The sequence below is a fragment of the Condylura cristata genome, unplaced genomic scaffold (assembly GCF_000260355.1).
Source record: "Condylura cristata isolate star-nosed mole 26May11 unplaced genomic scaffold, ConCri1.0 scaffold00001, whole genome shotgun sequence".
Lineage (NCBI taxonomy): Eukaryota > Metazoa > Chordata > Mammalia > Eulipotyphla > Talpidae > Condylura > Condylura cristata.
Window position 1 is genome coordinate 68,537,913 of NW_004567102.1, and position 17,501 is coordinate 68,555,413.

Here is a 17,501-nt window from a genome sequence, read left to right on the forward strand (position 1 = left end):
GGCCTCATTTAATTTTATTTTTACTGGCTAAGACTGCCGGTAAAATGTGTGGAGGTGGAGAAAATAAGTATCATTGCATTGGTTCAGATCTTGAGGAGAAATAAATTAATATCTTATCATTTAATATGATGTAAATGGTAGAATTTTCAAAAATGGTATTTATCAGATGGAGAAAATGTTATTTTCTATATTTGCTGAGAGTTATATCATGAATGAATGATGAACATTATCAAATACTTCCCCAAATGCATTGAAAGTATATTCTGTCAATAAATATATTGAATTTTAGTGATTGATTTTCAAATGCTAACTCAACTTGAATTTCTGGGATAAAGCACAGTTGGTTACCATACATTATCCTTTGTATTGTTGGACTTTATTTAATTTCCTTATATATTTTTTATTTATGCTCATGAGAAATAACATCTATACTTTTCTTTTTTTTTAAATATTCTTTGGTAACTTTTGAATCAGAGTAATTTTGTCTCATACAATGGAGTGAATGGTGTTCCCTTGCATGTTTTTCTGCAAGGACTTAAAAAAATTATTTTCTTTACTCAGATTTTAGTATTTTGCTTGCTAGCATTCACTAATAAAAGATGACCATGAAATCTTTCTCTGTGTTTTTGCGTGTTCCATTATGATTCTATTATGAAGTTAGTTTCTTTAATTGGATGGTATAGGATTAGTCCGATTTATGGTTGTTGTTTTTCAAATGCCTCAGTTTTTATAGGTTGCTTTTTAAACTAAACTTGCAGATTGCATTTAAGTTATTAACTTCTTTGGCATAATATTGTTCATAACATTCCTCAGTATCTTTTTAAATACCACTAGTGTCTGTAGTGATCATCCAACTATTATTTTGGTTGTTTTATCCAATGTGACGGTCTCTCTGCATTCAATAGAATACTTAGTTCACTGGTACTTAGTACAATGGTTTATATAATTGGAACAGAATATGATATCTTGCTATGTGTTTTTTATTTCTCACATCTGTTGTTTCTTTCTTTTCTTGGCTCCACTTGGGTTAAATCAAATTTTAAAAACATGTTATTTTAATGAATCTATTGTTTTTTTATTGTTTTAGTTTTTAATAATATGTATCGATAGATACTAATTTATGTATCCAAAACTTTTGCTTGTTTCTTATCTAAGTTTAGGACCATAAAAAATATATATTGTGTTAAATAAAGAAATTTCACTGAGTATAATTTAGTTAAGCTATCCTTTACATTGTTATGTATTTCCGTTCTATGCCGTATCATATAACAGTACAGTATTGGTATTTTTCAGTTGTTTTAGTTTTAGTGGTGACTTAGAAAGAAAAACATATTCCTAATTTATCTTTCATATAGCTTTATTTCTGTGTTCCTTCCTTCCATACATCTGAGTTTTCATCTGGTATTCCTTCTTTCAGCCAAAGATCTTTCCTATTTTTTTTTAGTTTGGATGTAGTGATGACCTAAATTGAGGGAGAAATTCTCTAAATTTTTCTTTTCCTTCTGTGTTTTTCATCTTTCAGGGAAGGATCTTTGAGTCACTCTTTGGGCCATATTTTTTCTAGTTTCCTTTTCAAAAGAGGGTCAACCTTTCAATTGTCTCAGTTTCACTTAGGGTCTTAATTCCAACACATTCCCTGAAACAGGAATAAGTCAAAGTCTTCTAATCTTGAATGGATAATTAAGGTGTAACAACTTCGACCCTCTGTCTGAGCCTCATGTTTCAACCCTCTGGGTCAGCAAGTTCAGCTGGACTTCTGCTCTGTCTTTGAGTTAACACTGTTTCTGGCAACTGATTGCTTTTTCACTGGTGATGGTGGATGTCTAATTTTGGCAATTAAATATTTCAGCATTTATATGCCTCTGTAGGAGGCAGAGTATCCATATTCATTTAAATTGCCATGGCAACCAAACCTGTTTTATATTTTTTGTATATTACTTCATAGAACAATTGTGGGATGACAAATAAATGAGATTTTGCTACTGTGGAAACTTTTTCTATTAGTACTTAATAGATTGGCACGTTCACCTGGTCAACTTAAAAGTCTTAGTTACATGTACACACTCATTAGAATAATATATATAGTTTTTAGAGAAATCGCTGCAGAAATTTCAAGTTTGGCTTTGCTCCTCCCTGCTCTCACAGGTCTATGGAAATGCAGGACCTAGCAAGTCCTCATCCTCTTGTTGGAGGTGGTGAAACTCCTGGTAGCGCCAAACTGGAGAAATCTAATCTCAGCAGCACATCAGTCACAACAAATGGGACAGGAGGTAAGTGTGCCCACCACCAGAAGATGCCCAGAATCAAATTTCAATGTTTGTTTTAATATCACTGAGGGATCTTCTAAGAAATAACTATCTCATAAATAAGTAAATATTAGTAACATAATCAGTTATACCCAAGGAATAGAGAGTTCATCATTATGAACTTATTTACTGGTCAGCTGATTTCCTCAAGACTTCTCCTCTGTAGCTGCAAATATTCAGGAAGAACACATAACCTCGAGCAATTTTTTGAAGGATTTTGGTGAGGGTAATTTTTTGTATTTGCCTTTGTAAATATTAAAAAAAATGTAGACAAAGTGAACAAAGGCTTTGGACTCTACTTCAAAGTTAAACTACTTTTTTGTTTTACTTTAAATTGAAAGACTACCTCCAAATTTTTCTTAAAAATGATCTTGAAAACAGAAAAAAAATGTCCATATCTGCTGCATTTTCTTTTCAAAGAGAATAATACTGACATGTAGTTAAAGGAGAAATTTAAATTCTCATTTGATTAGCCAATTATTATACCACAGCTCTGGCAACATTAAGAATTATGGTTTTCAATATTCTTCACTCTTGTTTTTATAAAATGTGTTCAATTTTGTCAGAAATGTGAGCTGACTTTTGCATCAGAGCATATATATAGGAACATAGATGTGCATATATATGTAAGCTGTATTTTAAATCATTCCCAATTGTGAACTTTTGTAGCTCCAGTTTTGTCAATCAATTAAAATTTATATGAAAATTGTTTTAGTTTACACATCATTCATATTGCTAGATATAAGTGTTTGTTTGCCACATCATATTTTCTTTGAAATTTTTAATAAATATAACATTGATACACCTCTTCCCATTTATTTTAGAATAACTATGCAATCTAAAATTTTCTTTATAAAATTGTGTGCATTGCAACTTGCCTGTACTTAATGTCTTAAAACCTTTGTAGATTAACATTTTCCTTGTTTATGATGTTTATTTGTCTCTAAACATGCATCTATAATTTCAGCTAATTAATGATAGGATTGCAAATATATAAGAAAATTTAATGATGACTCCCAGCGTAACATTTATATTAAACCTTAAATATGATACAAAGAGTAACATTTGAAATTCACTAATCCATCACAAATACATTTTTAAATGAACTAAAGCAGTTCTGCTACACTAAAATGTAAAAGTCCTGCAGTGCAGTTACAGTTTTAACGAAGAGGTCAGTGCAAGCACGGAAGACTACTCATGTGAACTGAGCAGACATTCAGACAATGAACCCTTATACTGTTCGTGTTCTCAGGGGACAACATGACTGTTTTAAACACTGCAGACTGGTTGCTGAGTTGCAACACCCCCTCTTCCGCAACAAGTATGGGATGCTGGTACACTGCATGCGTTTGGGTGTGTGAATTTGCCCTTCTGGTTTGCTTTCTGTTGCTATTTCTATGTGTGCATTCCTTTTCTGTGATCAGCATTTAGAAAGTAACAGGAGAAATGAATGTTCCATTTTAGTTGTTTACTGGTAACAATTGGCTTTGTTTTTCTTAATCAGCTAGTATTCTAATTTAAATTCCCTAGGCCAGTAGTGTTCTTTTCTTAGATTTCTTATAACTTTGCACAAGTGGGTGCATCTTTTGGTTTTCTAATTGTGTATCAGTTTATTAAATCAGTACATTCACGCCAGTCATTCATGAAGCAGCTTATGCCCACGTACGGTCTCCATCATCTCTGTAACTTTTAGATTTTTATCATCTAAATTTTTAATGTAGCAAAAGATATTTGCTGTTTTATAGATTTTGAAAACTATTCTAGTTCAAGTGCCTCAAGAAGCATTAAAATGCAAAAATCCCTTCTTTTATAGAATGATCAGTGATGAAAGCTCTACATTTAAATTTACAAATCAATATTAAAACTCTTTAATGTTCCAAACTCTCAATATTGGCTCTATTATTACCTAATGAATATGTGATAGCTTACTTAAGCTTTAAATCAAAATCTAATATATTATCAAATTTTTAAAAAATCTATTAAAATACTGTGGCTCCACACAATTTTAAGGTTAAAAAGAAGCATTTACTACCTATCAGAAATGTGCACGACAAGGAAGCGGTTAGAATGGGCACAGTTTGCTTGGCCCTTGCTCTACCTCATATTCAGGTAGCACACATGACCAGGAAGTGCACTCCATTGTGCCCATTATTTATATTTTTACATTTTTCAGTTTGTAATCAATTCCACATTTTATACTTCTTGCCAAGGCTTAATTCTTCTTAATTTTAACTTGGGTCTTTTTTTCTTTTAAGCACCACATTTTACATATGTTAGCTCTATGGTACTTCTGTTTCCATCTCATCTACTCAGATCTGCTATTGTAACTCAGAGGCAGACACAGAAATACAGATAGCTATGAGGGTGATTACATTCTAGTACAATTGTATTTTGTGTACCCTGATTTCAAATTTAGTATATTATTTACATCACAAAATATCATAATTTTAGTCATACTTTAACAAACATGTAACATTTTTAAAGAGTCAAGATGTGAACAAATTTCTTAGCTCTCTGACTGCTCTGTTCTAAAGTAGTGCTAATGTAACACGGGTGACTTTACTATAGTGGCTATATACAATGACTATTTAATAGTTGACTTTTCATCTCAACCTGAAACATTTTTCCAAGTGCTAAACTTTATCTGAGTGTTAACACTGAGAGCCATGCACCCCTCAGGAAGGGAAAGGACTTGCTGGCTAAGAGGCCACGTGTCTGCATCTGAGCACTACACTGAGCAGCTGTGTCACCCTGGGCACAGTGTGAAGATAATCACACTTCCCTAGAAAAACTTTTGTCTTAAATTAGATAATGTGTGCAAGTTGCTTGACATTAAATACCAGTATGTTACCCTTTCTTTAAATAGTAGTTCAGCAGAATTGAGCAACAATTTCTTAGAGAAAATGAAAATATACAAGTGATAAATATTCGGTGTTGGATATGCTAATGAGTTCTGCATTTAGGAGATGTAAACTGAACAAGATCAAACTTTTAGTAACAAAATATTAGATGTGCTTTGATTACTAATGATATGGTGCAATAATATGAAAATTATAATGAAATTTAATTACACTTTTATCTGGTTGTTTATGCCATAGGTTAATCATTTTCAGCGTAATTTCTTTCATTGAGAGTCAACTTGTATTTAATCCTGGGTTTTATTGTTGGATCATATTGTAAAATTATTTAATAAAAAGCAGAAGCAAAAACTTGTGACCTTTTCATGATTGCTTCATTAATTTTGGAATTTTCAAAAGGTCAGTTTTAATTATATAGTTGTTAATAATGTGAATAGATTGATATTATCACCTTAATTCCTATCATGCTATGTTGGTGCCATTTAAATAGATTACATATTCCTTAGAGAAATATTGGTATTTTATATTTTATTGACATGACACTGGTTTATAAAACCATATGTGATTTGAGAAATAGGATCACACCTGTCCAGATGTATTTTGCCATACCACTCTACCTTCACCTACCTCCACCATACCTGCACCATAGTTGACTGAATCCCCACCCACATTTGCCCTAAGTCTACTTATGTAATTGTATCTCAGATTTATACTGAAACTTAGATTTTTTTCTTTCAAAAATGTTCACCTGTGTTGAAATGTAGAAATGTTAATAAAAATTTAAAAAATATAAGCATACCTTAGAACAGAGGTCAGTGGTCAACAATATTTTTCTGTAAACGATCAGAGTAAATATTTCAGTCTTTGCAAGACACATGTTCTATGTTGTAACTATTTAGCTCTGCCTTTGTTGCATGAAAGTAACCATAGACAATACATAAACAAATGGACATGGTTCTATTCAAGTAAACCTGATCTATGAAGACTGAAATATCAATTTCATAAAATGTTTACTTTCCACAAAATATTTTTCTTCTTTTGATATTTTCAGCTATTTAAAATGCAAAAGCCATTCTTAGTATGCAAGCTAAGAAACATGGGCCAAGTTTGGCATGTAGGCTAACACATCCATGTATATAATTTATGACAATCATTTGAAGAGTCACTTCCACAGACAGTTAAGATTCTAATTTGCTGACTAGTGTCAATATTTGTGAGTAGCTTTATTTAATATTCACAAATCTATCTATTGGGATATAGTCTAAAAGAATAAATTTTCATATTCTCAATTAAAATGAATCAAGTTCCTAGTACATGCTAGGAAATGGGAACTCAGTGACCTGTAGATCACCATACTGTCTATCAAGGGGCCAAAAGTCTAGTAGAGGGAAACAGACAAGAAAATAATGAGTACATAATATGCTCAAGATGAATACTGAGCAGGGGGCGGGAATATTTGATTCTACATAGAGATTAAGAAAATACTTCAGTGAAAAAGTTTGGCGGAAGCGAGATCAGACATCCTGATCAGTTAAGGATGTGTTCTGTGTTTAAGATATGTATGCCATAGAGACAAATAGGTTAATTTGCATGTGATGGACTTGTTTCTGGGTATTGTGTGTTTCTGCAGTAGAACCACCTATTAGAGCAGTTCTTCTCTCCAGATTTTCTTTTTGGAATGAAGCTATAACTTGCTTCATCAACTTATTTTACATAAATAAATGTTTTATGAATATTTACAAGTGTAAGGCAATTATTAAACCAGTAGTTAATACTTATCCTTTTGTGGTGTTGTAAATGGTATCACTCCTGATCTAACTTCTCCTAAATTCTTTGTAGAACCTAAGCTGTCAGAAGACAATGTGGTTTTGTGGTTCAGAAAGATGCATATTCAGTATTAAATTTGTTCGTATAGTCTTTTAAGTTGACATTCGTTTAAACACAGATTTTCTGAGGGTGAAATATTAAGTGTAAATGAGTTAAATCATCTCTTTAAAGGATTAAGTCTGCTCTTGCAACAAATATACATGACTGAGTTAGGATAATAAAGACTTTCTCCAAATGAACATTAATGTTGTGCTTGAGTTCTAAGTAAAACTAAGTTGACAAGATTAAATTGCTTTGAAAATGCCTATATCAGGACAAAGATGAAGGTTGGGAGGGGAAGAGAAGAAATCCCTGATCTAGTAGATATAGCTATTACCTGACAATATCGTGTATTGTCTTGATTTAATTCTGTAGTTATTATTTTAAAGATAAAAATAAAATCCATTCATATTACTATATTATAATCAATATAATAAAATTATTTTATAAAGTCCTTTTATTTTATGGGAAACATCCAAACTATAAGTGGATAACTAGTGAGAAGGACAACAAAAATAATTCTTGGACTCTGCAATATATATTGATGACTAGGAAATGGAGAATGGAGAATGAGGAGGAACAAAAGGATGGGTGTTAGGGCACCAGCCCTGAAATTTTGGTGAAGGGTGAATGAAGCATGGATATGGAGATGTGAAGTTGTACCCCCCAAAATTAGTTATGTAAATGATGGGCAAATCAATAAAAATTGGGAAGGGAGATAAATGATATGGTAAATGAAAAAAAAAATAAATGTACTGTTGGGCAAAGAGCCTGACAAGTTTTTCTTCAAGTAATGGTTCGATACAGTGTGGTATATTTATAGTTTTTTTTTTAATCCTGATTTTAGGGGCATGAAATCTGACTCTCATTTTGAACATATAAAAGAAAAATCCATCACACCATTTAGCCTAAGATATTAAAATTTTTGTTGCTTTTTAAATGAAACACTTGTTTTCTAAGTTTTAATTTTGTTGAAAAATAGAATTTTACTCCTTCCATTTTATGATATATAATGATTTTGAATTCTGCCCTAAAAATAACTAAAAGCTTTGTTTATCCTCCATATAAAGTCAAAAAAAATTAAATGTAGGAAATATATATTTGAATGGTAATGAATTGATACTATCTATACTGATAATTAGATGAAATACTTTTTAAAATTTTAGAAAATATATTCATAAAACTAGATTTTTTCCATTGGCATATATATTTCCAATAGCATTTACTTAATTAAATATTTACTCAATTTTAAAGTTTCCTGCCATTTAAGGGTATACATTCTATCTAATTTAAACTGTAAACAAAAGCAGGTCCATTTCATTTCTCAAAATGTCCAATTTTGAGTTTTATGAACATGAAAAAAAATTATTACCTGTTGTTATTTCCTTTCTTTATAAAATCAAACCAAAAAAAAAAAAAATTACATCTTAGGCCCTCCCTGGTGGCGCAGCAGGTTAAAGCACTGCACTAAGAAGATTAAGCCACTTCCTCATGAGTTCGATCCCTGCCTGCCCTGGAGGTGACCACATGGCGAGGCAGACCTCTCCTGACCCGCCCACTGCTCCCCTCAGCAGTGTACTCATCGATCTTCTTGTTCTGCTCCCCACTCTATCTCTGGTGAATCCTCTCACCCTCTGCATCTCTGGCCTGTACCCCGTTCTGTATGAATAAGTAAATAAATCTTTTTAAAATAAATAAATAAATAACATCTTATTTGGAGCTCAACAGATGTTTACTGATACTCACCTAATTTGAAAATAACTTATTTTAAATTTTTTAAAAATTATTCTGACTAGAGGTAACTTCATTCTTATCATTCTCTGAACTCCTGTGAAGCATCCTATTGTGAACGTTAGCCATTTTCATTCTTTTTTTAAATAAAAGATTATTTATTTAAGCACACAAGAATTGGGGTACAGGCCAGAAGTGTAGGGAGTGAGAGGATTCAGCAGGGACAGAGTAGGAAACAAATGTACTGAAATACACTGCTGAGGAGATCAGTGGGCGAGACAGGAGAGGTCTGCCATGCCTTGTGGGTCACCTCCCTGGCTGGGGATCAAACTCATGCTGCAACAGAGAAAGATAGCTTGATAGTGCTTCACTTTAACCCCTTAGCCACCAGGGAGGCTCCATTTCCATTCTTGAAGGCAGCCTGCGGTGGAGGAGATCAAGGATGTTAGAATTAAAACCCTTAGTTCAGTTCTTAGCTCTGTCCTTTGCAGTTGAACTTCAGCTAGCTCCTCAGCCCACTTGAATTTCAGTTTCCTCATGTATAAAAGAGATAGAATGGATTGTATTAATTGGGGTTGTTTGAAGAATTGGCTAAATGTATATAGTATAGTGCATGATATATACAGCAAGTGGTCAGCTAGAATCATAATGCAGGTTACTATACAAATACTACTAAAAAGTGGCTCCTGATTCATTATTGGTCAATTCACAACGAGTTAGACACACTTTTCAGATTTTTATCGCTGTTGAAAATTAAGCTTTGATTCCCTTTTCATGGACTAGGTAATTCAAATTTCTTTACTTCCTCTTTCTAACCTTTACAGTCCTCCTCTGAATCTTCAAGACATTATTAAATCACTGATACTTAATGAACCCGGAGCCTCCAAAGGGAGGGAATAGTCAATTCTGTTCATTGGAAATAGTGCATAATCATTACTGCATGTTTCTCCACAAATTAATTGCTTGCCCGATAGAGTAACGTTGCCAACTTGTGTGTTTGATGAACACAGTATTCTTTTGTGCCATATTTGTTCATGAATGACTATTTTCAGCTTTCTTCTCTGTATTTTTTTGCTTCTTTTAAGTTGTTTCACTGTATTGTTCCATTTATGTCCAGGAAAAGTAAGAGGTGTTAAGTAGAAAATGATTGCTTATCCCCTTGCTGCTATGATATATGTAGCAGAACTTTGCCCACAAAAAGAAAATATGGTGTGACAAAATGGTAGAGGCATTTTCACTGACACCCCCTCCCCATTGCATGTAATAGTGACAGTAATTTGTCCCAGACTACATCATTGCCAAGTGAGGACTTTTCCCAAAATATAGCCCTTCAAAATAGAAATAACATTTTAAAGCACTTTTAAAGAATACACTTACTGCTGTAGTAATGTTGTTTTATTCTGTGCTTAGCTCTAAAAATTCTGTGCTTAGTTTTAAAAATTATGCTATTAAAATACAAACCCAGCACCTTATGGTTCTTACATTTTAGCAAGCAGATAATTTAGATAGTGCCTCATTTTTCATGCCTAACCTAAATAAGCCCATGATTTCTGTCTTTGCCCATGACTGCGGTATGGAAGATAAGCGAGGACTCTTGTCTTATACAGTCATTTTTTAAAATGTCTTCTGGGGAAGAATAAATATAAGCTGGTAAATAGCTTTGTTATGATTTAGATGAAATGTATTAAAGCCTAATGATTCCTTTTTCATGTCCCTTTAACAATACTATCAGAGTGTTCTTAGGTGAGCTAAGAATGCAAATATGTGCTTTGCCATTTCTTGCAGTGAGGTTGCCTGTCTTTTAAAGCCAGATTCAAGAGAACTAGCTTAGCCAGAGATTTTTAAATTAACTCCTTTATGAATGCATGTCCATTTAGAAGAAAAAGGCACAAACTCTCCCCATCAACTTCTCCATTTTTCTACTGCATGCCCACAGTAACTAGAAAAAAAACACCAGTAGAACAGTTGGCGTCTTTGATATAACTTAGAAATAAAACTCACATGTACTTATTCTTCTACATAGTGTCTCTCCTTGCAGTCAAAACAGAGCCTTTGAACAGCAGTGAAACCACAACCACGACTGGAGATGGAGCGCTTGACACATTTACTGGGTCAGGTAAAGCCGTAAGCTCATGTGTTGTCGTATACACATCGGGGGCCGCAAAATCCCACTAGTGGACTGGCAGCCTAAACACCAATGCTGTTTGTTAGGCTTTGGATTTTTTTTTAATTTAGCAATAAATTCGTCTTGATTGAGAACCAATTATAAAACTATGGATTTCTTGAAATTATGTTTGGAATCATTTTGCTAGGTTTTCATTTGACAGCAAAGCAATCCCCCATTTTTCTAATTAGCAATAAGCAGAACTGGCTTCCTTTGTCATTATTTTATACAGTCTTTAATAATTAGGTTGCAATCATTGACTTTGTTCCTTTAACTTGCTCATTTAAATGCCATAAAAAAAACTGCCTTCTCTACAGCATTGGAGATGTAAAACTATCCATTCGATTCCTTCTAAATAACCTTGTTTCCTCTCGGGTTAAAAAAAAAAAAAAAGCCTCCTGTGTAAGCAGCTGAGTGACAAGTATGAAAGGTTAATGGGCTGCAGGAGAGCACATGCTGGTTGCATTAGAGCCAGCCTGTGAGAGCACTACTTTCACTCAGATGCTTCAAAGCCAACAATAGCATGTCTTTAAACATCAATCCTTTTTTAAGTATAAATACCTGATAACTCCCAGGTGGCCACAAAGGACATGCATTAAGTTGACTTACATTTTTTTTTTAAGCTACAGTATTTTGTTTGGTTTATTTCCTGTTGAAAGGATTTCTGTTTTAAACCAGAGGTGGGATTTGGATAGCAGCAAAATGAGCATTAAACCTAGAAAAGTATTTGTGATCATTAAACCTCAGTACTGTGATTCTACCTAATACATTTTACATTTATTCATGTTCTTATGCACATGGGTTTAATGTGGAATTGCTACATACAATAGTTGCCGTATCTTAGGTATTATGTCTTTATAGCACATATTTGAGTTTTATAGACACAGGTGATCCCACTTCATTAGTTCACACAGACTGGAAACAGTTGCCATGCAGCTACATAAACGTTAGTCCTCCTAAGAGAAAGAAACAATAATTCATAATAATTTTTATAGAGATGCACATGTGCTCATCCACATCCTTTCTAGCAATTCTTTTGCATCCCAGAAAATAGATGGGTTCCACTTTGCTCACCTGTCACATACCTTCGCACTCAGCATATAACTCTTGTAACTTTCTGCAAAGTAAATGCATGTGACACAGTTTTTAAGGAAAGGAATGAAACTGAGTAATTGCCATTATATGTGGTGTACAAATTAATTGAAAGTTGAATGACAGAGAATTTTCAGAGATCTTGGATCCATTTTATGGCAAGAATTCTGAGGCAGAGAAGTTAAAGGTGGTAAGGTCATACAGATCAGATCTGCCAATGGCATAACTGAGTGCTCTGTGTCCTGATCGGCCCAGGTTTCATTCTCTTTATGCCATTGGAAAGTACAAGGATGGAGAAAAGGAATAACTCTTTGCATTGTCCTGTCTGAAATCCACACATAGTATCTTTACAAATAGTTTGCCAGTTTCTCTGAAGAATCCTTCACGGTCGTGCCAACTAGTAAAGTAGCCATGACTCATATGTGACTGTTTAAGTCTAATTTAGTTTGGTAATAGTAAAAATTTTGTATCTAGTCACCCTAGTCACATTTCCAGTGTTTGATAGCTTTGCTTGACTTCTTTCGTAGTTACTGTATTGAACAACTCAAATTTAGAACATTTATGAGAGTGTAGCCCAAGCTCTTTGGTACAGTAATGATCTGGATCTGGGATCCACCATAGCAGCACTGTGAAAATTTTGGCTTTTTTTTTATTGTTGTTACTATGGGTTGTTACTATGGATACTACTGTTAAGTAGTATCCCTATCATCTATCCCGAGGACAGTGGCATCTCCCAAAGTGACAACAATGTCTCCAGACATTTTAAATGTCTCCTGACAGGCAATATTCAATTCCAGCTTTACCATACCTCACTTCACACCCCATGGAGAACCACTGATCTACAGTAACTGATCTAAAACAATAATAGTAAAACCTTAAAATTTCTTGACTCCACTCTCAGAGAATCAGATGACTTTCATTAAAATTTGCTTTAATTTTCAGAACATTTTGAAGAAAGAGCTTGTTTACTTTGTATGCAAAAATGGTGGAGTGTAGTGAGTTGAGTGTTTGAGTAGTATCTCATGACTAACTTAATGACAGTGAGGCATAAAAGACAGTCTCCCAAATTGCATATGGTATTCCAACTGTCATACTAGAAGTTAGGGGGCCCTGAACAGGGATCCCCTTTACTTTGATCACATCATAACTCACTTTTGACCAGCCTTCTTGTTCTCAGTGAGCTGCAGATTTATGAGTTATAATAAAATGTATAAATTTTAGTTAAGAAGCATAAACTCTCCATGTTTTACCCCTCACGAGAACATCTTAGTTTTGTGAGCCAAAGTTATTATATTGTTTTTTTTATATAAAATGAATATATAAACATTAATATAAAAATTTAAAAATTAGTCTTTATGTATTGTGAGTACATTTTCTAATGATGTCTCATTCATGCAGTAATGTCTAGATTCATTGAATAGATGCATCCTATATATTCAGAATTATCGTTATGTACATGGGTTTCTTTCTGAATTTTTTTTTTACTTTCTGGTTTACTTAATAAAAATTGCTAGTGTGAAGCTTTCTTTTCATTATTCAGTGTCTTTTGGGGGAAAAATGTTTTTCCTCACTTGAGAATAACTAACTAGTATAGTGGAAGTTTGAGTATGTCAAAGTAAAGTTTTCTAAATTAGAGACAAAAAAAAATGCTTATAAGGAAATAAACCTCCCTTAAGATCTTTATGTTAAATAGAGTATCGGTATTGTGAATTAATGAATCAGACTGAATTTCCTGTGGAATAACACTGTTGCTATTACACATTGATACTCATAGTGCAGTAAAATAAAAAAGCCTATTCTTATGAGGTGATTTGAAAGTTTTAGAACTTTTATTTTTAATAAAGAAGTAAAAAGTTAATGGTTTACTGATAAGTTTATTTAGTATTTGTATAACAAGTTTGCTTAAATTTTGACTACTGAAAACATTTAGAACATAACACTCCTAGTCATGTTCAATGATTTTCAAAATTGATGTTTAATATTCTTAAAACTTGATTTTCTGCATTATTGCTATGAAAATTCTAATAGACATTCGATACTCAGAGCTTAGAGACCAAATAACATTTTAAATACATTAAGTTCTACGTGTTTACTAAGTAATAGATCACAAGGACACTTAATTGCATTTGGATATAGAACTGTATCAAGTTTCATAAAATAGTTAGAGACCTAAACCTATTTGTCACTTTTGCAATTCTTAAAGTTTAGCCCCAGAATTATTATGAACAACTTAGAAAGGACGTAGTACTTTGAAGTATAACTATGATTGATTAGACTAAACTAATTCCAGCGCTGCATTGTATACTACTTTAATCTTTTTGAAAAGTGAATGAACAGCAGATGGCCTAATAAAGACACTCTGTGTGCCTGCCCAGTATGGATTGGCTCTGGAGGGACTACCTCAACACTGTAGAGTCCATATATTTGCAATACATCCGTCTTAGTCAAGGCAGATGGTTACAGGAAAGAGAAACTTCCAAACCCTTGGATATATTCCAGTTTGGGGCTGCATGTTTGAATGAAATATTAATAAGATCTGACTTTCACCTTTAAGTTCTTCTTAAAAAAAAGTACTATTTTTGGTAGTTCAAAAATATTTGTGAATACGATGACTGCTTCACTTTACGATGTTGTATTATCATTGTTGTATCACCCAGATTTTCTATGTCTATTCCAGTAATTACTAGAATATTTTGGACTCTGAATTTTTAACTTCTCATCTGATTAGTAGCGTAAAAGGAAATAGAAAAGTGATAGCATTTTAAAATTTGAAAATGAAGGTTAGAACTTCACGTTTTTCTTAACTTTTATTGGTATCCCCATTGGAAATATGGAGGAAGAGCAAGAGATGGGTATCATATTTGGCATTTAGCGGTTAAAGTAAATTTAAAAAATTTACTTCTATAGCTTGAAAACTTAATTACCTACAGTCCAATGTATTTAATCACAGTATATTGATACAGAAGATCCGCTACTGATTTGAGAATATGAAAGAGTGATGGCGGGAAATGATTTGTGAGAATATTAATTTCACATTCTTCAAGCAAACAACTATTTAGTTAAAAGAAAATGTTTCAGCATCTGCTTCTCTTTAGAAAATAAATTAATATTGTTTTTTAAAAAGTGAATGTATCTTTAGAAACACATTTTTAACATGATGATTTCTCCAAGTTAGTTTTGTGTGCCCTAGTGAGATATATTTGTAAAGCAACCTTTCGTGCAATGTTTTTTATGTCTTACAGTAATAACAAGTAGTGGCTACAGCCCCAGATCAGCACACCAATACTCCCCACAGCTTTATCCTTCCAAGTAAGTGGTCAGTAGATTCTTTAAGATTTGTTAGAATAATTTTCCAGGATTGTCTTTGTTAATTTGTACTCCTATACTGTAAAAACTATAGATTGGGGTACATTTGTGCATATAACTGTGTTAAAGATAAGTAAGTGATTGATAGATATTTGGATAAATTAGGTGGATAAATAGTCTATGCAGTTTAGAACTAAAGACCCATTCACTTTTGTCTGGACACTTTCCTTGATTCTGTAGATTTGCATATCTTGAGGAAAGCATCAAGCACAAACCAGAATACACTGATTTTTAAATGAAAATTGAAATGTTGACCAGTTTAAAGAAAATAGGAAAATACTATATTATCCAAACATCAACACTTTATAATTTGTTCTATCATTGAAATATTTTATTGGATTTCAAATTCAGTGAGCCTGTTCTGGAAAAATATGCTCTATTGATTTTATAACTAGTCAACTTATGGAAGAAATTTCAAGTTTAGCTACAATGGGTATATATCAGAATTTGTACAATTGGCCAGGAGTGTCAAGATTTTAGAATCCTGATTGATAAAAATGTTCTGTTCTGTAGCAACTGGACTTCTGTCTTTACATTTAGTCTAGGAGCTGGATTTTAATTTGGGAACACCATGTAAAATGTTGTGTCGTGAAGAAATGGCATGCCATTTCTTTGCAGTAACCTGCCTACCTTGTTCCCATTTGTTTTCCAATTCTTGGTGGAGGATTCTTATAGGGCTCTCCATAACTTCTGTATTCAATGGATAGCATTAGGTCAGACTTGGTAAGTGGAAATAAGCTGTTGAGCATATTTGTTAACTGACCTGGACACCGTTTTCCTCATCTACAGATTGGAAAACTACCTCAGATGTAAAATAGAAATGTAGACCTGGAGGAGGTTTTAGCTATAACTGAAGTTTTTCACTGCACAGGTGAGGTGTAGACTTAGGGAGTTGAAATTATTTGTTCAAGGTTTAGACATTTGCAGCAGAGCCTGGACTCCTGACACTCAAGACTCCTGTCCTTTCTTATACTGTTCAAGTTTTATTGTGAGAAGAGGATTACTTCCTGGCCATTTTAAGGTTTCACTGAATCTAAGCTGTCTGAATTAATATGCAGTCTTTGTTGCCACAGTAATGCTATTTTTCTGATATTTAGGCCCTATCCACACATTCTTTCTACACCAGCAGCTCAAACAATGTCTGCCTATGCAGGCCAGACTCAGTATTCGGGGATGCAGCAGCCAGCTGTCTACACAGCCTACTCACAGACAGGACAACCCTACAGCCTGCCCACTTACGGTATTTCATGTCTTCTTTCTTCTCCTTTGGTTGTAAGCGGGCAGTCCTGCTTGATTAGTAGTTGTCTATTCTATATAAATCACAAGTCAGAAAAGATCCTTTTACTAATTCAGTGGCTTGCACGTGCATTTTCTGAACAGATTTGGGCGTGATGTTGCCAGGCATCAAGACAGAGAGTGGACTTTCACAAACTCAGTCCCCATTACAAAGTGGGTGCCTCGGTTACAGCCCGGGATTCTCTACCCCACAGCCAGGCCAGACACCTTATTCTTACCAGATGCCAGGTAAGTGGCCACGTGGGAAACATGTCACAGGAGAATGAATTCTTTCCATGAAACCCCTCAGACCGGGATATGAGGAATACACCATAATGAGGAAGTTTTAAATGTTACCATTACTAACATAATTTTACCAGGGAGATAATTAGGAAGAAGTGGATGAAAACAGTTGAGTATACATCAAAAACCATGACCCATATCAAATCAAAATACTTCAGTTTCAGTTGTATAAAATTGTTAGGAAACTAGGGCCAAGCAAAGACACCTCTAACCACTCACCATGCCAGTCCAAGGGTTGGCACTTAAGTAAGCGATTTCTAAGATTCGTGACCTAAACTAGCATTTTCCTTTCAGTGTCCCTTGAGTACATAATGTAATGTTGATTATATTTATAACTACATTAACATTTTTTAATCCCATTTATTTTTGAAGGAATAGGGCTTTTTTGTTCATTCCAAAAATCCCCTCTCCCTGTGGATACTATATTTTTAATAGGAATATTTACATAAGTTGTACCCCCTCCAGTGATTGTTATTCTTATTCATATATTATTTTCATTAATTTTTGTCTTGTTTTTAATTCTCATTTGAAATTATAACT

At 33.5% G+C, this 17,501-nt stretch overlaps 1 protein-coding gene across 6 annotated transcripts in view; it reads left to right on the top strand.

The window, feature by feature from the left end:
- The window catches only part of EYA4 (EYA transcriptional coactivator and phosphatase 4), a 193,775-nt gene that overhangs the window by 133,843 nt on the left and 42,431 nt on the right, over window positions 1–17,501 (top strand). For 2 of the 6 annotated variants that reach the window (XM_004673863.1, XM_004673862.2), the window contains exons 3-8: window positions 2,146–2,270; window positions 3,559–3,627; window positions 10,785–10,877; window positions 15,260–15,326; window positions 16,481–16,623; window positions 16,764–16,907. In XM_004673863.1, coding sequence (XP_004673920.1) covers window positions 2,146–2,270; window positions 3,559–3,627; window positions 10,785–10,877; window positions 15,260–15,326; window positions 16,481–16,623; window positions 16,764–16,907 — 641 coding nt within the window. Of the gene's footprint in view, window positions 1–2,145; window positions 2,271–3,558; window positions 3,628–10,784; window positions 10,878–15,259; window positions 15,327–16,456; window positions 16,634–16,763; window positions 16,908–17,501 lie in introns of those variants that run through there. The other 4 variants (XM_004673864.1, XM_004673865.1, XM_004673866.1 and 1 more) reach the window with 4 other exon arrangements.